The sequence below is a fragment of the Amphimedon queenslandica genome, unplaced genomic scaffold (genome assembly GCF_000090795.2).
Source record: "Amphimedon queenslandica unplaced genomic scaffold, v1.1 AMPQUscaffold_13516, whole genome shotgun sequence".
Classification (NCBI taxonomy): Eukaryota; Metazoa; Porifera; class Demospongiae; order Haplosclerida; family Niphatidae; genus Amphimedon; species Amphimedon queenslandica.
This window is the reverse complement of record NW_003546248.1, coordinates 70,598-91,108: the sequence shown is the minus strand read 5'-3', so window position 1 is coordinate 91,108 and position 20,511 is coordinate 70,598. Positions and strand designations below refer to the sequence as shown.

The window sequence follows — 20,511 nt, the reverse complement described above, 5'->3', positions numbered from 1 at the left end:
AGTGATCCACCAAAGTGATCCGCTTGCTGGGAGTAAAAGGGGAGAACTCAAAGCAACATAGCCATTCTCTGTGTTTGTTCCTAAAGTTTCATCACATCTCTCTATCTCTACAAGCAGCAACTCATCATGTCTGGACGTGGCAAAGGAGGAAAATCCCGTGCTAAGGCTAAAACCCGTTCATCCCGTGCTGGACTCCAGTTCCCAGTCGGTCGTGTCCACCGTCTCCTCAGACAAGGAAACTACTCTGAGAGGATTGGTGCTGGTGCCCCAGTCTACCTTGCCGCTGTGATGGAGTATCTCACTGCTGAGATCCTTGAGTTGGCTGGCAACGCTGCCAGGGACAACAAGAAGCAGAGAATCAACCCTCGCCATCTTCAACTAGCCATCAGGAACGATGAGGAGTTGAACAAGCTTCTATCTGGAGTCACCATCGCCCAAGGTGGTGTTCTTCCCAACATCCACGCTGTTCTCCTCCCCAAGAAGACTGGGACTGGAAAGAAGGGAATGAGCCAATCCGAGGAATTCTAAACTGTTTAACAAACTCCTCCTTTTATCTCTTCCCACTTTTCTCTTTTCAACCGGCTTTTTTCAAAGCCACCCCAACCATCAAAAGATTAACACCAGATCTTTGTATTGTAATATCATTTTATTTCTGTGCTTAATAATATATCATGTGATTTGAATAACAATTTTGAGTTGTTACACTTGGAAGTGAATTTGTGTTTCAAATGAGATGAGGGATCTACAAAGGGGAGGGTCACTATGGTGTTAATAATTCATAGATAATTACTCTAATATCTATGATTAATTACCCATAGATCTACTTTGAGTGCAAGCTTTGTTCTGGATAGGTTACACTACTGGGACATCTATGATCTTTTTGATTGTTAAGTTTCCCCTATTAGCAAATGCACTTTAAAATAGAGGTGGTGATACCAGAAATTTTGAATCATGATGTCAAAGCAGGTGTGGTCACTACTCTACTAGCTCGATACCAGGATTTGGTGAGTACTTGGTATTGGAGGCCTGGCATTGGATATGAGTACGGTATCGTGTATCATATCAGCCACCTCTACTTAGTAAGTTGTATGGCAGATACAAGGCAAAAGTTAGGCACCCTTCAAAGGGGCGGGGCGAGACAATAGAATGGGCTAAAGACGATTTTGTTGCTAGGATAATAATAAAACAATGAGAAGGATTACAAAGCTGTCTGTTTCATCTTTCCTTTCTTCTCATTCTTGCATTTCCCCCTCCTCTTCATCTTCTATTCCTCTAACATAGAGCACATTGTTACATCTAGGGGAAAGAGAACAAAGAAAAAAGATAGGAGTTAACATATTGTGTTGTTTTACTTCATAAATCTAATCTTAGTTTTCATTATGGTACTTCAAAACACATCATGCATATTACCATTTTTCTTTTAGTTATAATTTTAGTTAAAACAAATCATTTTAGTGTTATAATAATAATTATACATTGACATTAAGGCCACTCCAATAAGATTCATAGTTTCCCATTACAGAGGCGGGCCTGATGCGGGCGGGCGAGTTTGTTCATTTTCATTAAATTTATTCATTATCAGCTGTATAAATTGCTTGTATAATCAATGCAAAACCGCAATAATGAATAGCGATGTGGCCCTATGCGGGCGGGTAATGGGAAACAAGGAATCAAATTAGAGTGGCCTAAATGAAAGAATTATAGTACAATATTTACTCAAAAATTGGGCCAAAGTGTCTGTAGTATTATAATCATACAAGGTCTTGAGTGAAATTTTACCAAAATGACTCTAAAAGAATTGTCCATTTTAATATTTTTGACACATATAGTAAAAAATCCAATTGTGATCAGAATTAGTTCAAATTTGCTACACAACATGTATGTGTCACACGCATGTTGTGTAGCAAATTTGAACTAATTCCGATCAAAATTGGATTTTTTTACAAATTTTTCAAGTTACTCAAAAATCGAGCCAATGTGCCTGTACTATAGTACCAGGGTCTTTGGCCAAATTTTGCTAAAAATGACTCAGAGAGAATTCTCCATTTTTATAAGTTTTTCTGATACAATTACATGTTCTTATGTTGTGTAGCAAGTTTGAGCCAAATCCGATCAAAATTGGATTTTTTAATGAAAATTTCAAATTACTTAAAAATCGTACCGAAGTCCCTGTACTATATTACAGGGTCTTCGACCAAATATTGCCAAAAACGACTAGGAGAGAATTCTTCATTTTTATAATTTTTCTGATATAAATCTATGTTCTTATGTTGTGTAGCAAGTTTGAGCTAATACTGATCAAAATTAGATTTTTAAAGAATTTTCCAAGTTACTCAAAAACCAGGCTGTACTAGTATAGCACAGCCAAAAATGACCGGGAAAATTTTTTTCTGATACATAACATATTTTGATGTTGTATAAGCTGGTTCTAATTTTTTCAATTTTTAAAGTTGCTCCAAAGTCCCTAATTAGCAGATGATAATACCTTATTAGAACTTCACCCAAGTTTCCTGTAAGAGAACCATCTATATATTCTTCAGTGTTTGCAAGCTATAAAATGATATAATAATAATAATAACGATAATAATTATTATAAAGGGCTCCGGTAAGAATAGTAATAAGCAAAAAACTTAGAAATTTAATTCAAAATTTTCTGTAGCAGAAAGGGTTAAAAATAAACTCTGTCACGATCAATCATGAATCCTACTGTTTCTGTTTTTTTAATTCAGTTATATACGCATGCACCAAATTTTTTGCTCTCTTTTTGACAAGACCTTCCTTTAATTCTGTCCATATTAGTACCCAGTACCTCAAGCCATTTAGCCCCACCCACAACCATTCAAGATACACCCCTTTTAAGAATACCTCTCACCCAGTTCGTACCTGTACATTCATGTAGCTATCAGTAGAGACAAGGTATCCCTTGTACTCCATACCCCACTTGAGTTTGACGATTACAGACTTTCCAGTCAAACCACTAAGAAATGGCTTGGGGTTCACAGGCATTACTCCCTAAAAGAGAAAATAAAGCAAGTGTGAGCATTTTATAATGGTTTGCTTCATTAACTTACAGCCATGATGCTCTGAAAACCCTTAAAATAGTCTTAATATACACGGATCCTAAACCAAGAGCACGTTGGTGATTAATTATTCATAGATAATCGATGAATAATCAATGAATAATGAAATTAGCTTTGTTTTTCCCGGGACTGCCTCTGTTATTCTAATTCACCATAGCAACGTGCAGAAAAATAGGCGAGCTCTCCCTTTACTTTGCCGCCCTATTCCTCCAGTCTACACTCCAGTAACTCACAAAGACTGTTAGAGCAAGTGCACGAAAAGGCTCTCCTGCACAGTCTTCTATTGCAGCTTCCTTCAGTTGCAGTTTTGCTTCAAATAATTCGAAATCACAAGAGGATAAGGGGGCGTTACCATGAAGGATCTCCTCTTTGTATTTGCAGCATTGGCTCTAGTTGCTTGCACATCAGCTCAAAATTCCACCAATGACACTGATGACATAATTGCAAGTGGCTCAGGAAGGATGCAAACCTGTGATGATATAGTTTGCACTGGTGGTGGCCAGTGCAGAATCAGCAACACAACTAACATGCCTTATTGCTGGTGCTCTCCAGGCAGCAGACTGGTCAATGGTTATCACTGTGAAGGTCAGTTGAAAACAATTATTAGTTAAAAAATAACGATAATATTTATTCGTAGCTTGTCCTATTGGTTATTGGGGTATGGGGTGCAGTCAGACTTGTGCAGATAATTGTGGTGCTGGTCGCGTGAGTTCATGCAATGCTGTAAATGGAACTTGCGTCTGTAACAAGTGCTGGACAGGAGCTACGTGCGATTCAAGTATGTTGTAAAACTTCTTGTTGAATTATTTTTCATTATTGCAAAAATACAGGTACTAATGGAACTAATGGATTCCAGTGTTTCCTTGATTATACTGCAGCTATTGATAAAGTAATGAATAATAATTATTAATTTTACAACATTAATGAATCTCGTTCCATAATAATGTTTCTATTACAGGGCACAAGTTTAAATTCTTATGGTGGTGAAGTACCTCAACCAGCTCAGACAAAACTAAGACAGCTTGCAGCAAGTCTTTTGAAAGTATAAAATTTATAGAATTATTGTATCAATCATACACTGCCTTTGCATTTATAGTCATCCACAGATGCAGTAGTACAAGAAGACAGTGCAAAACTGACAATAATTGACAGAAGTGATGTAGGGGCAAGACAGCTAGCAAGAGTAAGTGCATTTAATCTTTATTTTTTGCTTTATTTAAGGCTCTTTTCGAACAGTTTTCTTTCACTGTTCTGAATCAAGGGAGCTCAGATTATGATAATGCAATAAATGCAATCAAAACAGACGTTAAAGATGGCGACTATCGTGCTACACTGATTATAGACGAGAGTGATGGGAGCACAGCTAAAGTGACAGTAAATGTCTAGTTTTCTTTTTCTTATCTCCCTCTGTGTCTTTGTCATGTGATTGTCATGCACGGGTCTCTTGTGATACTATTGACATTATCACTTAATTTATAATAATTATCTTAGCAGCTTGATTCTCTTTCTATTCCTCTTCCGTGATAATAAATTTCTAATTTTTCGTTATTATTTTGAAACAATAAAATCCTTTTGTTCTACATTAATCATACACTACAACAAACACACACGCACAAAAACAAAGAAAAACTTTAAGGACTTGAAAATATGTAACACAATGAGAGATAAATTAATAATAACAACAACTATAATATTATTATTGATAAGTGGTACATCAAAAGAAGAAGGCAATGAGAACCATTCTTAACAATAACCCATCTGATAATATTATTTAAATAATTATAATGACTACTATTAATAATAATATCCAGTTTGTTTTCTTGTGTGAGAGTGCACAAAGGAGCGAAGGGGAGATGGACAGCACCTGCTCTTTACCTGGCATCGGATATGTCAAACGATTCTCCAAAAAGCTGAACCAGCTGTTCCTCATAGTTGGAGATATTTCGTCTCATGAGGTCAATGCAAGGCCCTAGAAGGCGCTCAAATGCACCCACGTCAAGTGCTAAAAAGGACAAAATGTGAACAATGAATTGACAGGCAGTAAGGTTTCATTACCAGCACAAACAACATCTCCTTTTGCATGAACTGAAGCAGCTCTGGGCTTATGTGTCAGCAGGGCCAGTTCTAAGAAGACAGAGAGAAGGGGAGGGAGTGGGAGAGAGAGAGAAAGAATTATTACATTAGTTTGCTTTAATATAATCATTTACCTCCAAAGTACTGGCCTCTGGTACATGAGTTAAGGAATACCTTCTTACCAGACTATATGGAGAAAGGAAAAGGTACATTGAATATTTGATACTGTATTTTTTTACTTACAGTATCTTCTCTTGTAATTTCAACATTGCCATTCTCAACAATGTAGAAACTATCAGCTGCATCACCCTGTGTGTGTGTACAGAGATAGGGATACATTTTATTTACATGTAAGAAAGATGAAAAGGAATAATGGATGATTGATGACATAAATGAAAGGGGATGACAACAACATTACATACCTCTTTGATGATACAATCGCCATTAGAATAATACTTCCTTTCAAGTGCATCAGCAAGATTGAGCAACTCATATGGCTAAACAAACAGATAAAAGACAAATCAAATTAAAAAGAGCAAGAGAGGCTAACTTCTAATGATGTCAACATAGGAACAGATTCAAGAAACTGCTTATAAGTTGAGCGCTACATAAAATAAAAAGACACAAAATAAAGGAGAGTTGGGGACACACATATTTCTCTACCTTCTTGCTGGTGGATTCACAAAGGATCCTCTTGAATGTCTTACGGTCTAGTCCCCAAATTGTGCCAGGAGTTGTAGCAATAACGGTAGCAGCCCTGGAGAAGCATAGAAGTTAAAAATGAATTATTGTACGTGACAGAGAAATAGTGACATGTAGCTGTTTTAACACATTACCTAGGGGTATTGTACATCAAAGCCAACTCGCCAAAGAATCCCTGGCCATCATACTGGAACACCTATAGATACAGGCATATGAAGAGTGTAAATTCCATTTTGATGATGTCATACCAATTTAGGCTCTCCACCGCTTTGTTGTGTCTGTAGACAATCATACTGTCCACTATTGGGAAATAAAGGTAGTTATAAACATGCAGACAGACACACATATGCATGCAACCACTGTTTAACATAAGCATACTCCCTAATCATTAGCCATTGCCCCATACAATGAGGAATGGGGTCACACATACCTATCAATGACATAGAAATTGTCGCCATCATCGCCTTGCTCAATGATCTTCTCTCCTGGAACAACCTGAGAGAGAGAGAGGAGAGAAAAAAAGAGGCATTAGAAGAGGCGTTAAATTATTTTTAAATTATTGTTTGTGTCATTAATTCAAGTACTGATTATTATTCTTTATTAGGACTATATTCACCTCTTTCTCAAACATGGCATCAAGAACTTCATTGAGCTGCTCCTAAAAGAGAGGGAAAAATGGAGGAAGAGAAGGAGATAAGAGAGAAAGGAAGAGAGGGGGAGACAAGGAGTAATCACACCTGCCCCACTCTGTCAACCAATTTACATAACTCTTATCAATAATAATAGCATTGATACAAGGAACAGGAGCAAAGGAAAGGGAAGAAGAGAGATGATGGAGAGAGAGGGAAGGAAGAAAACCAGTACATATGACACACTTGATCTAAGGACTTGAAGAGAAATATTTTCTTGACAGCTTCAACAAGTCGGCGCCTTTGTTCATCAGTTTTTGGATGAACAATCTACAGAAAGAGACAAGAAAATTAGAGAGAAGGGGGAGGAGGAGGGAGCGAAACAATGTAGGTCTATCACACCATGCGTTAATTTTACTTTATCAGTTTCCTCATCGCCTCCTGGTACATATGCTTCGGCAAAGACAGAGCGACGCCTGTAAGCCATGGCAGTTCTGTAATCATCAGATGGCAAGTCATCGTCATCAGAATCTAGAGAGAAAAGAGGCAGAAAGAGAGAGAGAAAGAGGGAGGGAAGGAGAGGTAGAGAAAATAAACACATGTGTCAATGAATATATCATGATGTAGTAAGGGGGCACTAGTACCATTTTCCCCCATCTCTCTCGGTGCTGGAGTGTCAGTGGCCATGCTTTCAGACTCCATTTGGTTTTCTTCAGAGTTGGGGGCCGGTCCAGCACGTTGCGAACCTTTTTGAGAGGAGGAGCTGTTCCGGGCGTTCTCTTCTCTCAGGTTGGTAAAGTATGAGGCGGCAAAGGAGACTAGGTCAGTCGGATGCTCGCGTAGGACAGTGACAGCAAATTCTTCCAGTAGCTCCGTGAGACCGGGAGGGATTGTAGCACCTGTAGTGGTAAGCTTAGTGCTCATCTCAACAAGGCACCGTCAGGGAATCGGGAGAGGAAAAGGAAAGCTGATATCTTATGTTTACAAAAGACTCAATACAGGTTAGTACCTATAAGTAGGTCTATGTAGAGCCTTCTAACTCTAGCTAAACAAAGAGAGAGAGACCAAACACTAACCCAGACCGACAGCGTGATCTTTATAACATTGGAATATCGTTTGTGACGTGACGCCGACAGCTTATCTATTACGTCACATGACGTCATTACAAGCTTAGCTGTTTACTCAGATTAGCACTTGTATTGATAAACAACTACTTAGCATAATTATAATTGTTTTAATCAATATAATACAACTACAGTGCTTATTTTAAATGTATTTGATTAATTCTTTCTCGTTTTATCGTCATCATTATTACTGTGCACTGCTAAACATATTCATTAAAAAATTAATAATTGGAACAATGTCAATGAATTTCAAACAATTATGTCAAATCACAGTACGTTCCATTTCCCTGTCCTCCTATAAGAGTTTAGCATCCTCCTTGCCTTCCTCTTCACGTCAGGGTGAGGATCGTTATACAATCTCTCTATTGCCTCCACAATCCTCTCCTCTAAATGAGCTGGTGAACCGTCCCCCAGTGCATGTAAGGCCTGGTCTCGTACAAGACCATCTTCATCGTTCAAACACTCAAAGATCCTATCCCAAAGCAACGGTATGTCTGCTCTTACGTGACACGGACACAAGTCTTTAAGTGCCTGGCGTCTCTTCCGTGGGTCAGAGTGGTATGTACGTTGAATGTACTCGTGGAAACTCTCATCAGACATGATGCATTTGAGACTAGCTACTGAAAATATGACAATCATTGATAGGTAGGAGAGAATTATACAGGCTACTTACCTTATTTTAAACAAAATGATCTTTTTCAGTGTCCTCCTTCTTAGTGATTTGGTTGTGTACTCTGCTGTAATCATTCCTTTATATCTAAAATGAGAAAAAAATTGCATAAGTTGATGCAACCATTATAGGAGGAGCTCAATAATTAGCTAGCCCCGCCCCATATCAATAAAGTTATTACTTCAGTTATAAAGTATCTATCTAGAGCCTATCTACTGCGCATGCGCAAAAAAAGGCGCGGGATGCAGACCTAGTTATTAATGAAGGAGTGTGGTATAATAACTAGAGAGGTGTGGCAAATCCAAGATGGCTTCTGGGGTGAGGTTGTAAATTTATCTTTCTTAGTCTCTTTCTCTCTCTTAACAGGACACCTCTGTCAAAGAAGAAGATGAAGAAGAGCCCCGTGTCTCAGAGGAAGAAAGAGTAAGAGGATTTCATCCTTTACCTTCATCCCTTGCTACACACAGGAAGAGGCTCTGAAATTGTTAGCAGAACTAGAAACTAAAGCTGAACAGAAGAGAGACATTAGAGAAAAGAACTTACATGCCTCAGGTCAGAACATTTTAGCTAAGTACAAGAAGTACACGTAATGGGCAATTAATCATTTGGTATGGGCCACCTTTAATGAGATATAGCGTTTTATTTGACTTTTAGATAATCGACCGGATGAAGATGAGCTAAGACGAGGTGATGGGAGCATAAAGAAGAACACTGCCTTTTCAAAGAAACTAGTAACAAGATAATTATACTATATAATGAAACTCCCCTCTCTTTTTAGAAAGATCTCTCTGAGGCCAAACGAGAGTCTCTCGTTGCAGAGTTTAAAAAACTCAACCTTACCAAGTACTTAACTGAAGCCGTAAGTCACTTGACATTAACTGCCACACCCACTTAACATGTTATGTACATCAGGCAACAAGTATTGCAGAAGCAAAAATGAAAGTAAGTTTAATTATTATTATTAATTATTATTAAAATTATTTATTATTATTATTATTCTAAACAAACGTGGTACTGTATAATTTTATTTTTACTTTTAGCTATCAGATGTCAGCTGTGCAGTTCACATATGCTCGTTGATTCATTGCCGCTATGACGAGTTCTCTGACCACTTGTTGGACCTACTACAAAAGATTTATTCGGGAAAGATTGAAAAAAGCAACTCAGACGAGAAAGTAAGCAATATCAATGAATGGCCCATGAATGTTGATAAGTGGTAACATTTCTTTTTTTAGAATGCAAATTCAACTAAGTACAGATTAGGACTGAGGCTTACTGGAGAGGTAAGAGAGAGAGAGAGAGAGAGAGAAAACATATGTAATTTTAATACTTGTACATGTAAGTATTACAATAATGCTTGTTAACTAAATTTACTAAAACTAAATTCTAATGTTCATTATTTCTTAGCTTCTCATAGCTGGGGTCATTGATCAAGATATTGGAGTTGCTTTATTGATGGAAATGCTAACGGAAGTTGTAACTGCCGATAAAAAAGAGCCAGACCACACCTACTTACCTGTGATAGTCGGGTTTTCAAGACATCTAGCCGAGGATATTGCTGGTTTTATGCCTCGAAAAAACAAATTATTATTAACTAAGTATGGACTGGAATCACCTCAGACAAGAGTAAGGAGAGAGAGGGAGGAAAAAAATGATAAGTGTATATGTTTTTTATTTATTAGTTCTTAAGTGATGATCAGCAAGGAATGTTTCGTTCATTGTTGCTTGGGTATTACGATACTGTTAAAAGATATCTGATATCTCAACACAAAGAGATGCACAGAAGAGCCAGGAGGAACATTCAGATTATGCAAGTAAAGTGGCATCTAGGAAAACTACCATATGTTTTTAAGTATAATTCTCCTTTATTTCTCTCAGAGTAAAGGAGAATTGTCATCAGAGCGAGAAGAAGAGAATGAAAAAGCTCAGAAAAATTATGAGAAACTTGTGACTAGCATCTCCACGCTATCAGTAAAGTCTTAGTTTATTGAGATGTACTGAGTTTTACTATGTTGTTTTTTAGGATGTTTTGGATCAAGATTTTCCTGACTTACCTGAAGATACTGTCCTGCCCGAGACCTTTCAATCATCTTCTATTGATCTTCAGTTACCATCTTTCTCTTCTGATGTAAGTACATGTACATGTACATGCATGTACATGTACTTTTTTCTGGCACTCAACTCTAAAATTTGAAATCAGAATTGGCCCAAACTTTTAATTTGGCTAAAATTTGACATATTTCTTTGAACAGCCACAACTTAAGAAGAATTGAATAAAATAAAAAAAAGAGGAGGTGGTGCTAAATGATCTACCGCTTTCATTGAAATTTTGCTTATAACTTGAGTGTATTATACATGTAGTCATGTACATGTACATGTATTTACATGTACATGTACATGTATATTTATTTTTGGTTTACATTTAGAATGAGTTTAGTACCTCGTCTCTCTGGGAAGATGAAGAGCAGAGATCGTTTTATGAAGACATCACTGACATTAAACCTCATATACCAGCTGTGAGTTCACACATGCTCATGTACCTCTCCCTCCCTTTTATAATGAATATACTTTTGCTTTATGTATATCCTTAGATATTATTCGAAGGCATTGATAGTAAGAGAAAAGGAAATAATGTCTCTGAGTCTTCAGATGTATCAGAAGGAGATACAGGAGAAGGGGGAGCGGGAGGCATAGGGGGAGAGGGAGAGGGGGAAGGAGGAGAGGGAGAGGGAGAGTGTGAAGGAGGAGAAGAGGGTGATGAAAAAGGTACAGAGAATATTATGCATTATACTAGTGTTATTTACTAATTATTTATTCAATAGCCCGTCAGATTATATTGGAGGAGTTAATAAAAGAGACAGAGGAGCAATCGTCTGATGATCAGGAAGAGTATGAGGAAGAGGGTGGGGCCACTGGTGATGATGGAGAAGGTATGATATTATTGGAGGGAGAGGGAAGGGAAGAATGACTGATATTTAACAAAGGATCATTTAAAAGCTAAATTAGAACTACATGTACATTATAATATAGTGATTAATAAAGGGTAAAACTATGATAGTAGGCATTATACTGTACATATGCTATGCATGTTGATGAGTAATTTTATTTATTATCTTTTTATAGATTCTGTTTCCCATGTCACTATTGGGCCGGTTGATGAGTCTAGTGGGAGTGGTCTATCTACTGATGTTAGTAAATTTGATGAGTTAGCTCTGAAGCTACCAAACATGATGAACAAGAAATTCGTTGATGAGGTGAGAGGCTAGAGCTAGAAGACTTCATTTTATTTCTTTTTTTCTTAGTTTGCTGTCGAGTTTTGTTTGATAAATTCGAAAATCAATCGGGTTAAATTGGCCAAAGTTCTATTCAACGTAGACAAGAACAGGTACAATAAACAGTGTTTTACTGAGTTATACTGAAGTTTTACTGTGTTGTACTGAGTTTTACTGAGTTATACTGAAGTTTTACTGTGTTGTACTGAGTTTTATTGAGTTATACTACTGTAGAATGGATCTTATACCGTTTTATTCTCGTCTCTTGGTCACGATCAATCCTTGTCTTCCTGATGTACCAGAATTAGTCATGGATATGTTAAATAGAGATTTCAAGTTTCAACTTAGAAAGAAAGACCAAATTCATGTGTACACTAAAATCAAAAATGCCCGTTATATTGGTAAAATAAGAACGAATCTTTTATAAATGATAATTATTATTATTTGTTTTATTGTAGCTGAATTAACAAAGTTTGGGTTGTTTCCAAAGCCCGAGGCAATGAGATGCATAACAGTAAGAACTTTCTAAACAAATTTTAGTTCCATTGTCATCCTATTATTATTATTGAATCTATTTATTTTTAATTTTTTTTCAGAGAACTCTACAAGATTTTACGCATCACAACGTTGAATTGGCTTGTACATTGATTGAGCACTGTGGGCGGTACCTCCTAAGATCAAAAGAGTCTCATTTGAGAGCAGGAGCCATCATGGTAAGTGTGTTATAATTGTACTTTACTCAAGTTGCTCAAAAATCTGGTCAAAGTCCCTGTACTATGATAGTACATGGTCTCTTGTCAAATTTTGCCAAAATTAAAAAGGAGAAAATTCTCCATTTTAATATTTTTAGTTTTTTACCAATACACACGGTGTGTAGATTGATTGAAAATTTGGCCTATACCGTATAGGGGTTATATTTCACTGGAAATAAATTTTGTGATTTTGAGAATTTCGCATTTTCATTAAATTTGCAAAATTAAATTCCACAATAGAGGTGTGGCACACTAGGAAAAATGGCTGCAGAAGGTAAGATTTGTGAAAATTTATACCTACAAATGGCAAATCTGAACAAATTCATGAAATTTTATGCCAACAAAATAACAGTATTACACGTACATGGTCTCAGGCTGACATAATACATGTAGTAGAAAATGACTAGGAGAAACTTTTCTATTTTACTAATCCTCCCCTCTCTCTCTCTCTCTCTTTTCCAATTGCAGGAGATCCTTGTTCGTAAAAAGTCTGTCCACCATCTTGATGGTCGTCAGAAGTCAATGGTAGAGGATGCCCTGTATGCTGCTAATCCTCCTGATGTCTCTGCCACCACAGTAATAGTCAGGCCTCCATTGCAAGCATACATACTCAAACTCCTTTATAAAGACCTCAACAAGAGGACTGTGGAGAAGGTGGGCATAGCGTATAGTGGGAAATTTTGGAGGGAATTAAATTTGGCGAATTTGGTGTTTTAATAGCCATTTGCCAAAATGAAATCCGTCATTTTCAGCCATTATTTGCATGTTCAATGGCACGTGGCCACTAATTCGCCAATCACAAAAAGTTAGCAATTCGCCAAATTTAACTCCCTCCAATATTTCCCGTCATACAGTATTACCTTCAATTGTTCTTGTATATTACTGGTTCTGGTATTATTATTAATTACTGGTTCTGGTATTATTATTAAATACTGGTTCTGATATTATTATTTTTATTAGGTTTTAAAGCAGTTTCGCAAACTACCTTGGAATGACCCTGAAGTAAGTTTTGTACTTAACCACACCCATTTACATAATTAAAATAAGATGATGTATTATATCATTATTATTATTATTATTATTAATTATTATTTTGTTTTTAAGGTGTTTAATTATGCTGTTGTTGCATTATCTGAGATATGGCGTGTTAAGTTTAGCAATGTTCATTGTGTGGCGGACATATTGTCTGGTCTGAAGATCTATCAGAACAAAGCTGTAGTCTGGATCATTGATGCAACACTTGAAGACATTAGACTAGGTACTATTAGTATACTATTAGTATACGTATTAGGTACTAATAGTATACTATTATTATACTATTAGTATACTATTAGTATACCTATTAGTATACTATTAGTAAAAGCACTATTAGTGTATACATTATTAGTTGTAGTGACTTTCTCTATGCATACCAGTAATATATACATGCATCAGGCTTGGGGCGAGTACTTTGGTACTCGTACTTAAGCATGCTTAAGCACAAGTTTGAAAGTACTCGGTATTTACTCAAGTACTTTTGAACAAAAATTACAAATACTCGTACTGTACTTAAATACTAGTATGTTTTTAGTGCTTACAAGTACTTTGAAGTACATTTTTCGATGCAATGCTAATGTGTTGATATAATAAATACTAGCTAGTGTAAACCACATATATTTACCTCCTGTGGGTCCCATACTATGACACTGGTCAGTTTGGATTTGAAAAGTTCATAAGATGTAATAACTGTCTGATTTAATTTATTAATTTTAAAACTAACTTATTAATTATTTGGGTGTGGTCAAGTGCTTAAGTAGTACTTAAGTACTGCAATAGAGTACTCGTACTCATACTGAATACAATTGTAAAAATGAGGGATTTGTACTCGTACTCATTTTAAAAATCTAACAGGTACTTGTAATGTACTTAAATACTTTTTAAAGTACTTCGCCCCAAGCCTGACATGCATTAGTGTGTCAGAATTTAGAAAGTGTAAGGATCGTTTCTCGGCCATTTTTAATGAAATACCCTGTACTATAGTCCATGCAAGGTATTTGGCCAATTTTTTGCCAACTTTAAAAATTCATACAATTCAATTTCAAATTTGATTGGAATCAGCTCAAAATTTCTGCACAACATGCATGTACATACATGTATATACACATGTACATGTATGTATCAGGAAATTTATGAGAATTCTCTTCTAGTCATTTTTGACAAAGTACCTTATTCTACATGTATATCAGTACTATAGTCCATGTACATGTACATGTATGTATATTTATTGAGCCCAACCTTCCTTACATGTATACAGGTTTAGAGACCAACCTGCCACACATGAATCAGAGGAGGATGGCAGTTATCAAGTTTTTGGGTGAACTCTACACATACCAACTGATTGAAGCAAACGTTGTATTCAGGACACTCTACACCTTATTGACATTTGGCTATAACTCACAAGGTAAACCCTCCTCTCTCTCTCTCTCTCTCCCCCTCTCTCTCCCTCTCCCTCCCCCTCTCCCTCTCTCTCTCTCTCTCTCTCCCTCTCTCTCTCCCTCCCTCCCTCCCTCCCCCTCCCTCTCTCTGCTTTATTTTCTCATGTACATGTACAGTACATTCCGCAATCTTTCTAATGTTATTATTATTATTATTAGTGTTGTTTTTGTTGTTGTTGTGTTAGGTCTTGCTGGTTCTCTTGATCCTTTTGACTCTTATTTCAGAGCTAGACTAGTTTGCATGTTGCTGGATACTTGTGGCAGTTATTTTGACCATGGATCCTCCAAACGCAAACTCGACTCCTTTATCATTGTTTTTCAAGTAAAACACTATTTATATTTAATAATAATAACCATTAATTGTCTCTCTCCTCCCCCTCCCTCTCTCTCTCACTCACTCTCTCTCTCTCTCTCTGTAGTGTTATCTGTTAAACAAACGTCAGCCATTGCCACTTGAAGTTGAATACGCTATCACGGACTGTCTCCTCTCCCTTCGTCGTAACCTTGTTCTATACAACAACGTAACTGAAGCTCAGGAGGCTCTCTCTGAACTTGAAAAGACCTTCAGGACCAAACTAGGAGAGAGTGATGGGGGAGAGGATGGAGGAGGAGAGGAGAGTGATGATGAGGATGAGAGAGGGTTTGATCGGGGAGGGAAGCAAGAGGGGGAGGAGGAGGAGGAGGAAGGAGAAGAGGTTAGGGTTTTTAAATTAATTGTTTTTAGAATTGAAATTATTTTAGAATGAGGAGGAGGAGGATGTTGAGGATGACGAGATGTCCGACTTGGTTGATTTTGGTGATGTGAGTTTGTTTGTTTTTTTTTATTTGTGTACATGTTTGTTTGTTTGTTTGTTTGTTTGTTTGTTAGGATACAGCTGTGATAAACAAGGGTCCGGAGTTATTGAAATGTGCAGAAGATGACGACTTTTTGGCTGAATTTGATAAAATGATAACAGAAGTTAGTTTTTATGACAATGGAAATAAATTATATTGAAAATGTGGGGGGGGCTAATTTTTGGAATGAATCCTGCACTATATATAGCCTTGGGTATTTTTTAAAATTGGCTCGTTTTTTAAAATGCTCATAACTCGAAAATTATTTGTCAGAATCAGCTCAAACTTTCTACACAGCGTAAGGACATCAATATATATAAGAAAATGTAATAAAAATTTGGAGTGATTTTGGAGCCATTTTTTGAAAAAAAAACCATGGGCTATAGCTGTGGGTATTTTTCAGATTTTTGGCATTTTCTTAAAATGGTTGTAACTTGAAAAATTAAAGTCGGAATCAGCTCAAACTTTTTACACAGCATAAGGACATCAATATATATAAGAAAATGTAATGAAAATTTGGGGTGATTTCGGAGCCATTTTTCAGAAAAAACTATGGGCTATAGCCTTGGGTATTTTTTAAAAATTGGCTTGTTTTTAAAAATGCTCATAACTCAAAAATTATTTGTCGGAATCAGCTCAAACTTTCTACGTATAATAAGGACATCAATATGCATCAGAAAATGTATTTAAATCTGGGGTGATTTCGGAGCCATTTTTTGAAAAAAACCATGGGCTATAGCCGTGGATATTTTTCAGATTTTTGGCATTTTCTTAAAATGGTTGTAACTTGAAAAATTAAAGTCGGAATCAGCTCAAACTTTCTACACAGCGTAAGGACATTGATATATAAAAGAAATTGTAATAAAGATTTGGGGTGATTTCGGAGCCATTTTTCAGAAAAAACCATAGGCTATAGCCGTGGGTATTTTTTAAAAAATTGGCTCGTTTTTAAAAATGCTCATAACTTGAAAATTATTTGTCGGAATTAGCTCAAACTTTCTACGTAGCATAAGGACATCAATGTCCATTAGAAAATGTATTAAAAATTTGGGGTCATAGCGGAGCCATTTTTTGAAAAAAACCATGGGCTATAGCCTTGGGTATTTTTCAGATTTTTGGCATTTTCTTAAAATGGTTGTAATTTGATAAATTAAAGTCGGAACCAGCTCAAACTTTCTACACAGCATAAGGACATCAATATATATAAGAAAATGTAATAAAAAATTTGGAGTGATTTCGGAGCCATTTTTCAGAAAAAATCATGGGCTATAGCCTTGGGTATTTTTTAAAAATTGGCTCGTTTTTAAAAATGCTCATAACTTGAAAATTATTTGTCGGAATCAGCTCAAACTTTCTACGTAGCATAAGGACATCAATGTCCATTAGAAAATGTAATAAAAATTTAGGGTGATTTCGGAGCCATTTTTCAGAAAAAACCATGGGCTATAGCCTTTGGGTACTTTTCAGATTTTTGGCATTTTCTTAAAATGGCCGTAACTTAGAAAATTAAAGTCGGAATCAGCTCAAACTTTCTACACAGCATAAGGACATCAATATGTATCAGAAAATGTAATAAAAATTTGGAGTGATTTCAGAGCCATTTTTCAGAAAAAACCATGGGCTATTATAGCCTTGGGTATTTTTCAAAAATTGGCTAATTTCTAAAATTGCTCATAGCTCAAAAATTATTTCTTGGAATCATTTCAAACTTACAAGTCAGTTTAATATGCTCTTATCTCTCTCTCTCTCCCTAGACTCGTAGAGCTGATGTTCCTAAAGTTCCTGTTGTTGATATAGCTATACCTATAACACTTCGTAAACCAATTGAAAAACCAGCTACTACCAGCACTGGTTGGTGCTATAATACCAGTACATTTATTTACTTCTTTTCTCCTTGTTTCTCCCCTTTCTCTCTCTCTCTAGTTGAAGATAAAGGTCAAATGAAGTTCACAGTTTTGATGAAGAAAGGAAACAAGCCTCAGGTGAGAATAAGGATCAGTATAATGGCTAATGGTGTCAACTGAAATTTGGAAAAATCAAGGGATTTTTAACTCAAAATGTTTATGAAATTGTCTTCTTTTGTGTCTTATTTTAGCTCAAAGAGTTGAATGTACCAGCTGACAATATCCTGGCATCAGGCCTCAAGGAAACCCAACTGGTAAGCAGTTACTGGGTAGCTGGTTCATTTCTTGTGGAAGTAATTTTTATGCAGGTTCAAATGCACTAAAATTAATTCCCCCTCTAAATTTTATTAACATCAATTAAATATTAACAGAAATTTCCAAAAATTAACTCAAACAAAAACTCCCTGTCCTCCATTAGGCACTTGAGAACGAGAAGAAAGAAATGAAAAAGATTGTACTGACACACGAGCGAAGGCAAACTGAAGAACTGAGACAGGAAGAGGAAGGTTTGTATTTATTATTATTATTAAAAATAACCATCTATTAATTATTTCTCCTTTATTAGCTCAAGATTTCTATCAAGTCAATTCTTCTCGTCAAAATCCATTGAGACAACCACCTCAACACCATCCAGCCTGGAATCCTCAGCATCACCATGGCAACCGTTTTAAGCCACACCCACATAAGAAACCCCCTGGATGGAACAGTAGGAAGTGATGGAATGACTTGGCGTTGTTATTACGCAATCACCGAGTGACCTGTTGCTGAAGAGGAGATGTGAAAAAATTTAAAATTATAATTTTGATGAACTCAAAATTAGACCATTATAATAAATGGATTTTTGTCTCATTCGTAATTATTACCTATTATTATATTGTGTTTGTGTTTCGACCTAACCCTGGGGCTATGTCTCAGGACCCAGCTACCATAACCGTAGCCTAGCGCTGGGCTTGCACCTCGATTGAAAGTACTGGCATCTTCAAAGCTCAACACATCCATTGACTTAAGAGTCAAAATTAACAGAGTATGGGGTTTCCCTTCTATTTGAAAATATGCTTACTGGGCAAGGGACAGACAGTCTGGCCTTGAGAACCAGAAATGGCGGGTTAAAGATCTTTTATGGGGCCCCAACTCTCCCCGCACTGTCTGAGCCTCACTCAGCTATTGGTTTAACTGATAAGGTGTTTGTGTAACTGAACTCTATGTTAACTACTCCTATGCACACAGTTATAGTTTATGTTCCATATAAGGGACACTGTATGCACATGTACTTTGTTTATACAGTTAATTTTGGATTATAAATTGTTTTAAAATACATGACTTACAGGGAATGCTGTCTTTCTTTACTGCCATCACACAATTAGATGCTGCCATGCTTTTTTAATTGGTACTTACTACTTAAATATTCATGTACATGTAGGTGGGTATTAAATCATTAATTAATTTTCATGTGTGTGTGTGTGTGTGACTGTGTGTGTGTGTGTAAAAACCCACAGGAGTGGGGGACAAGTAGGGCCCCCACTCCTGTGGGGGCCCTACTTGCTTGTGTATGTACAACAGGAATAAGCACATGTAGTTTAAGGGTATTCAGTAAATTATGTTACATGTATCATTTAAAATGTTGTGTACAATTAGTTTGTGCAGTGAAGTCCATGTGGCTGTATAGTTTCCAGAGTTTTTATCCAAGGACGTTCGGTCTGCTGAAGGGTCTCCAGTGTAGCCTCATCTGAAATCTGTACTGTAAGACTGTTTATGTTATGATCTGGGAGACAGAAATGCTTGCTTATGTATCTCTTTTCTTTTCTAAGAATTGTTGCTCTGTGGCATCTCTCAAGGAAAGGATAATCAAGCACAGACTCTGTGCTTGATTATCCTTTCCTTGAGAGATTTAGTTGTCATGCCTACATATTGCTTTTTTGCATTTGCTATAAATTGTGTGGAGTAGGCCAGCAATGAGAGTTAGTGTGAGAGACTATAGGTCTCAATGGTGATGTATGTACTGTATCTGACAGTGTGTGTATCTTTGGTAACCCGTAAAAACGTGGTGGGCGGTGCTCCTGAACTAGAGTTAGAAATCGATAAAGTGTTGGGGAGAAAATGTGCATTTCTCTCTTGAAATTTGTGACGATGATTGGTAGACTTTGTTTCAGTACGTCTGGGATTCCTTTCTTTATTTGGCAGGAGGGAGAGGAGATGTTGTAGACATTGCTCTATGTAAGTGTTACAATCTAGAATGACAATTCCTAGGCGGATTTGATAACGATTTTGTCTCTTAGTTTTTAGTTCTATGACAGCTCTACGTTGACAAAGGTCCAGATTGGGTTGTTGTCTGGTGGTAAAGAGCTCTGTGAGGCAATCAGCAATTTTAATCTTCGAACTTTCTATATAGCGCTCTACTGAAGTATTGTTGGTAAAGGGGATCTGGTACTGGCCCCCCACCTTTAAAAACGTGAGTCCTTTGTTTAGCAAGTTTGTCACTGCAACGCTGAGCGGAACCTTACTGGATGTTATGGACTGTTAACTGGGATGATGTGGCCTTTCCCTATAAAATGATTTTAATTTTGATTCTTTTATCTGCCTTTGGATGGCCTTTTCTTTTGTGGTTTGGGGGTTGTCTTTCTCAGTTGTGATAGGGGAGGGAGTTCAAACTGAACTTAGCTGCAATTTTTGCTGAAGAGCAGGACTGGGTGTATAATTGTCCATTTGTATGATTCATTAAACCGTCTTGAGACGTTCAAATCTTCACAGTGGAGGTCGTGAGGTAGGAGATATTTTGGGGACTTTCTTCTTGCCAGAAGGTACTGCTATAGTCTACCAGCTTCTTTCCCAACTGTTTGCCGCATGTTGTGATGCTATTGTAAAGCTATATATATGTACATGTATATGATTTTCTTAATATTCATTCAACTTGTGTGCTAAAGGGATAACTACTACTAATTCTTACTACAATTACAATGTATACTGGTGCAGTTTACAATGTACATGTTTATAATTTAA

The 20,511-nt window shown here is 36.7% G+C and overlaps 5 protein-coding genes and 1 long non-coding RNA gene across 7 annotated transcripts; 4 read left to right on the top strand and 2 right to left on the bottom strand.

Annotated features, from left to right (window-relative positions):
* The first annotated feature begins 26 nt into the window (after positions 1-26).
* On the top strand, positions 27-716 carry LOC100640477 (histone H2A-like). Its single transcript, XM_003382922.3, has one exon. The coding sequence runs from the start codon at positions 127-129 to the stop codon at positions 526-528; it is 402 nt and encodes a 133-aa protein (XP_003382970.1). The 5' UTR covers positions 27-126; the 3' UTR covers positions 529-716.
* A 431-nt stretch (positions 717-1,147) lies between these two features.
* On the bottom strand, positions 1,148-3,171 carry LOC100640351 (small nuclear ribonucleoprotein F-like). Its single transcript, XM_003382921.2, has 4 exons — positions 3,072-3,171; positions 2,884-3,012; positions 2,486-2,550; positions 1,148-1,296 (listed from the first exon to the last, which is right to left on the bottom strand). The coding sequence occupies exons 1-4, from the start codon at positions 3,075-3,077 to the stop codon at positions 1,233-1,235; spliced, it is 264 nt and encodes an 87-aa protein (XP_003382969.1). The 5' UTR covers positions 3,078-3,171; the 3' UTR covers positions 1,148-1,232.
* A 71-nt stretch (positions 3,172-3,242) lies between these two features.
* Positions 3,243-4,662, top strand: LOC109583859 (uncharacterized). 2 transcript variants are annotated; one of them, XM_019999369.1, is made up of 7 exons: positions 3,243-3,326; positions 3,370-3,665; positions 3,718-3,858; positions 3,911-3,969; positions 4,039-4,122; positions 4,177-4,263; positions 4,317-4,662. In XM_019999369.1, exons 2-7 carry the CDS (start codon positions 3,434-3,436, stop codon positions 4,464-4,466), a joined length of 753 nt encoding a protein of 250 aa, XP_019854928.1. In that variant the 5' UTR covers positions 3,243-3,326; positions 3,370-3,433; the 3' UTR covers positions 4,467-4,662. The 2 variants fall into 2 exon arrangements, with proteins under 2 accessions (XP_019854928.1, XP_019854922.1); XM_019999363.1 differs by having other exon boundaries at positions 3,248-3,326; positions 3,380-3,665.
* LOC100640225 (cAMP-dependent protein kinase type II-alpha regulatory subunit-like) lies at positions 4,629-7,552 on the bottom strand. Its single transcript, XM_003382920.3, has 14 exons — positions 7,129-7,552; positions 6,903-7,015; positions 6,731-6,814; positions 6,472-6,513; positions 6,286-6,350; positions 6,104-6,155; positions 5,990-6,051; positions 5,817-5,910; positions 5,704-5,757; positions 5,576-5,650; positions 5,397-5,462; positions 5,288-5,339; positions 5,136-5,204; positions 4,629-5,082 (listed from the first exon to the last, which is right to left on the bottom strand). Exons 1-14 carry the CDS (start codon positions 7,406-7,408, stop codon positions 4,952-4,954), a joined length of 1,239 nt encoding a protein of 412 aa, XP_003382968.1. The 5' UTR covers positions 7,409-7,552; the 3' UTR covers positions 4,629-4,951.
* On the top strand, positions 7,393-8,026 carry LOC109583884 (uncharacterized). The gene is made up of 2 exons (XR_002185754.1): positions 7,393-7,485; positions 7,530-8,026. It is a non-coding gene; the product is annotated as an uncharacterized LOC109583884 (long non-coding RNA).
* A 524-nt stretch (positions 8,027-8,550) lies between these two features.
* On the top strand, positions 8,551-18,445 carry LOC105313701 (regulator of nonsense transcripts 2-like). The gene is made up of 33 exons (XM_011407344.2): positions 8,551-8,596; positions 8,645-8,701; positions 8,746-8,830; positions 8,933-9,009; positions 9,057-9,137; positions 9,191-9,220; positions 9,319-9,453; positions 9,514-9,561; positions 9,686-9,904; positions 9,961-10,092; positions 10,157-10,249; positions 10,302-10,406; positions 10,705-10,794; positions 10,870-11,044; positions 11,101-11,208; positions 11,402-11,532; positions 11,581-11,663; positions 11,785-11,951; positions 12,009-12,064; positions 12,147-12,263; positions 12,771-12,956; positions 13,263-13,304; positions 13,407-13,560; positions 14,596-14,742; positions 14,962-15,098; positions 15,196-15,471; positions 15,518-15,577; positions 15,645-15,734; positions 17,365-17,461; positions 17,534-17,592; positions 17,706-17,768; positions 17,933-18,020; positions 18,080-18,445. The coding sequence occupies exons 1-33, from the start codon at positions 8,585-8,587 to the stop codon at positions 18,229-18,231; spliced, it is 3,552 nt and encodes a 1,183-aa protein (XP_011405646.2). The 5' UTR covers positions 8,551-8,584; the 3' UTR covers positions 18,232-18,445.
* Positions 18,446-20,511: the final 2,066 nt, after the last annotated feature.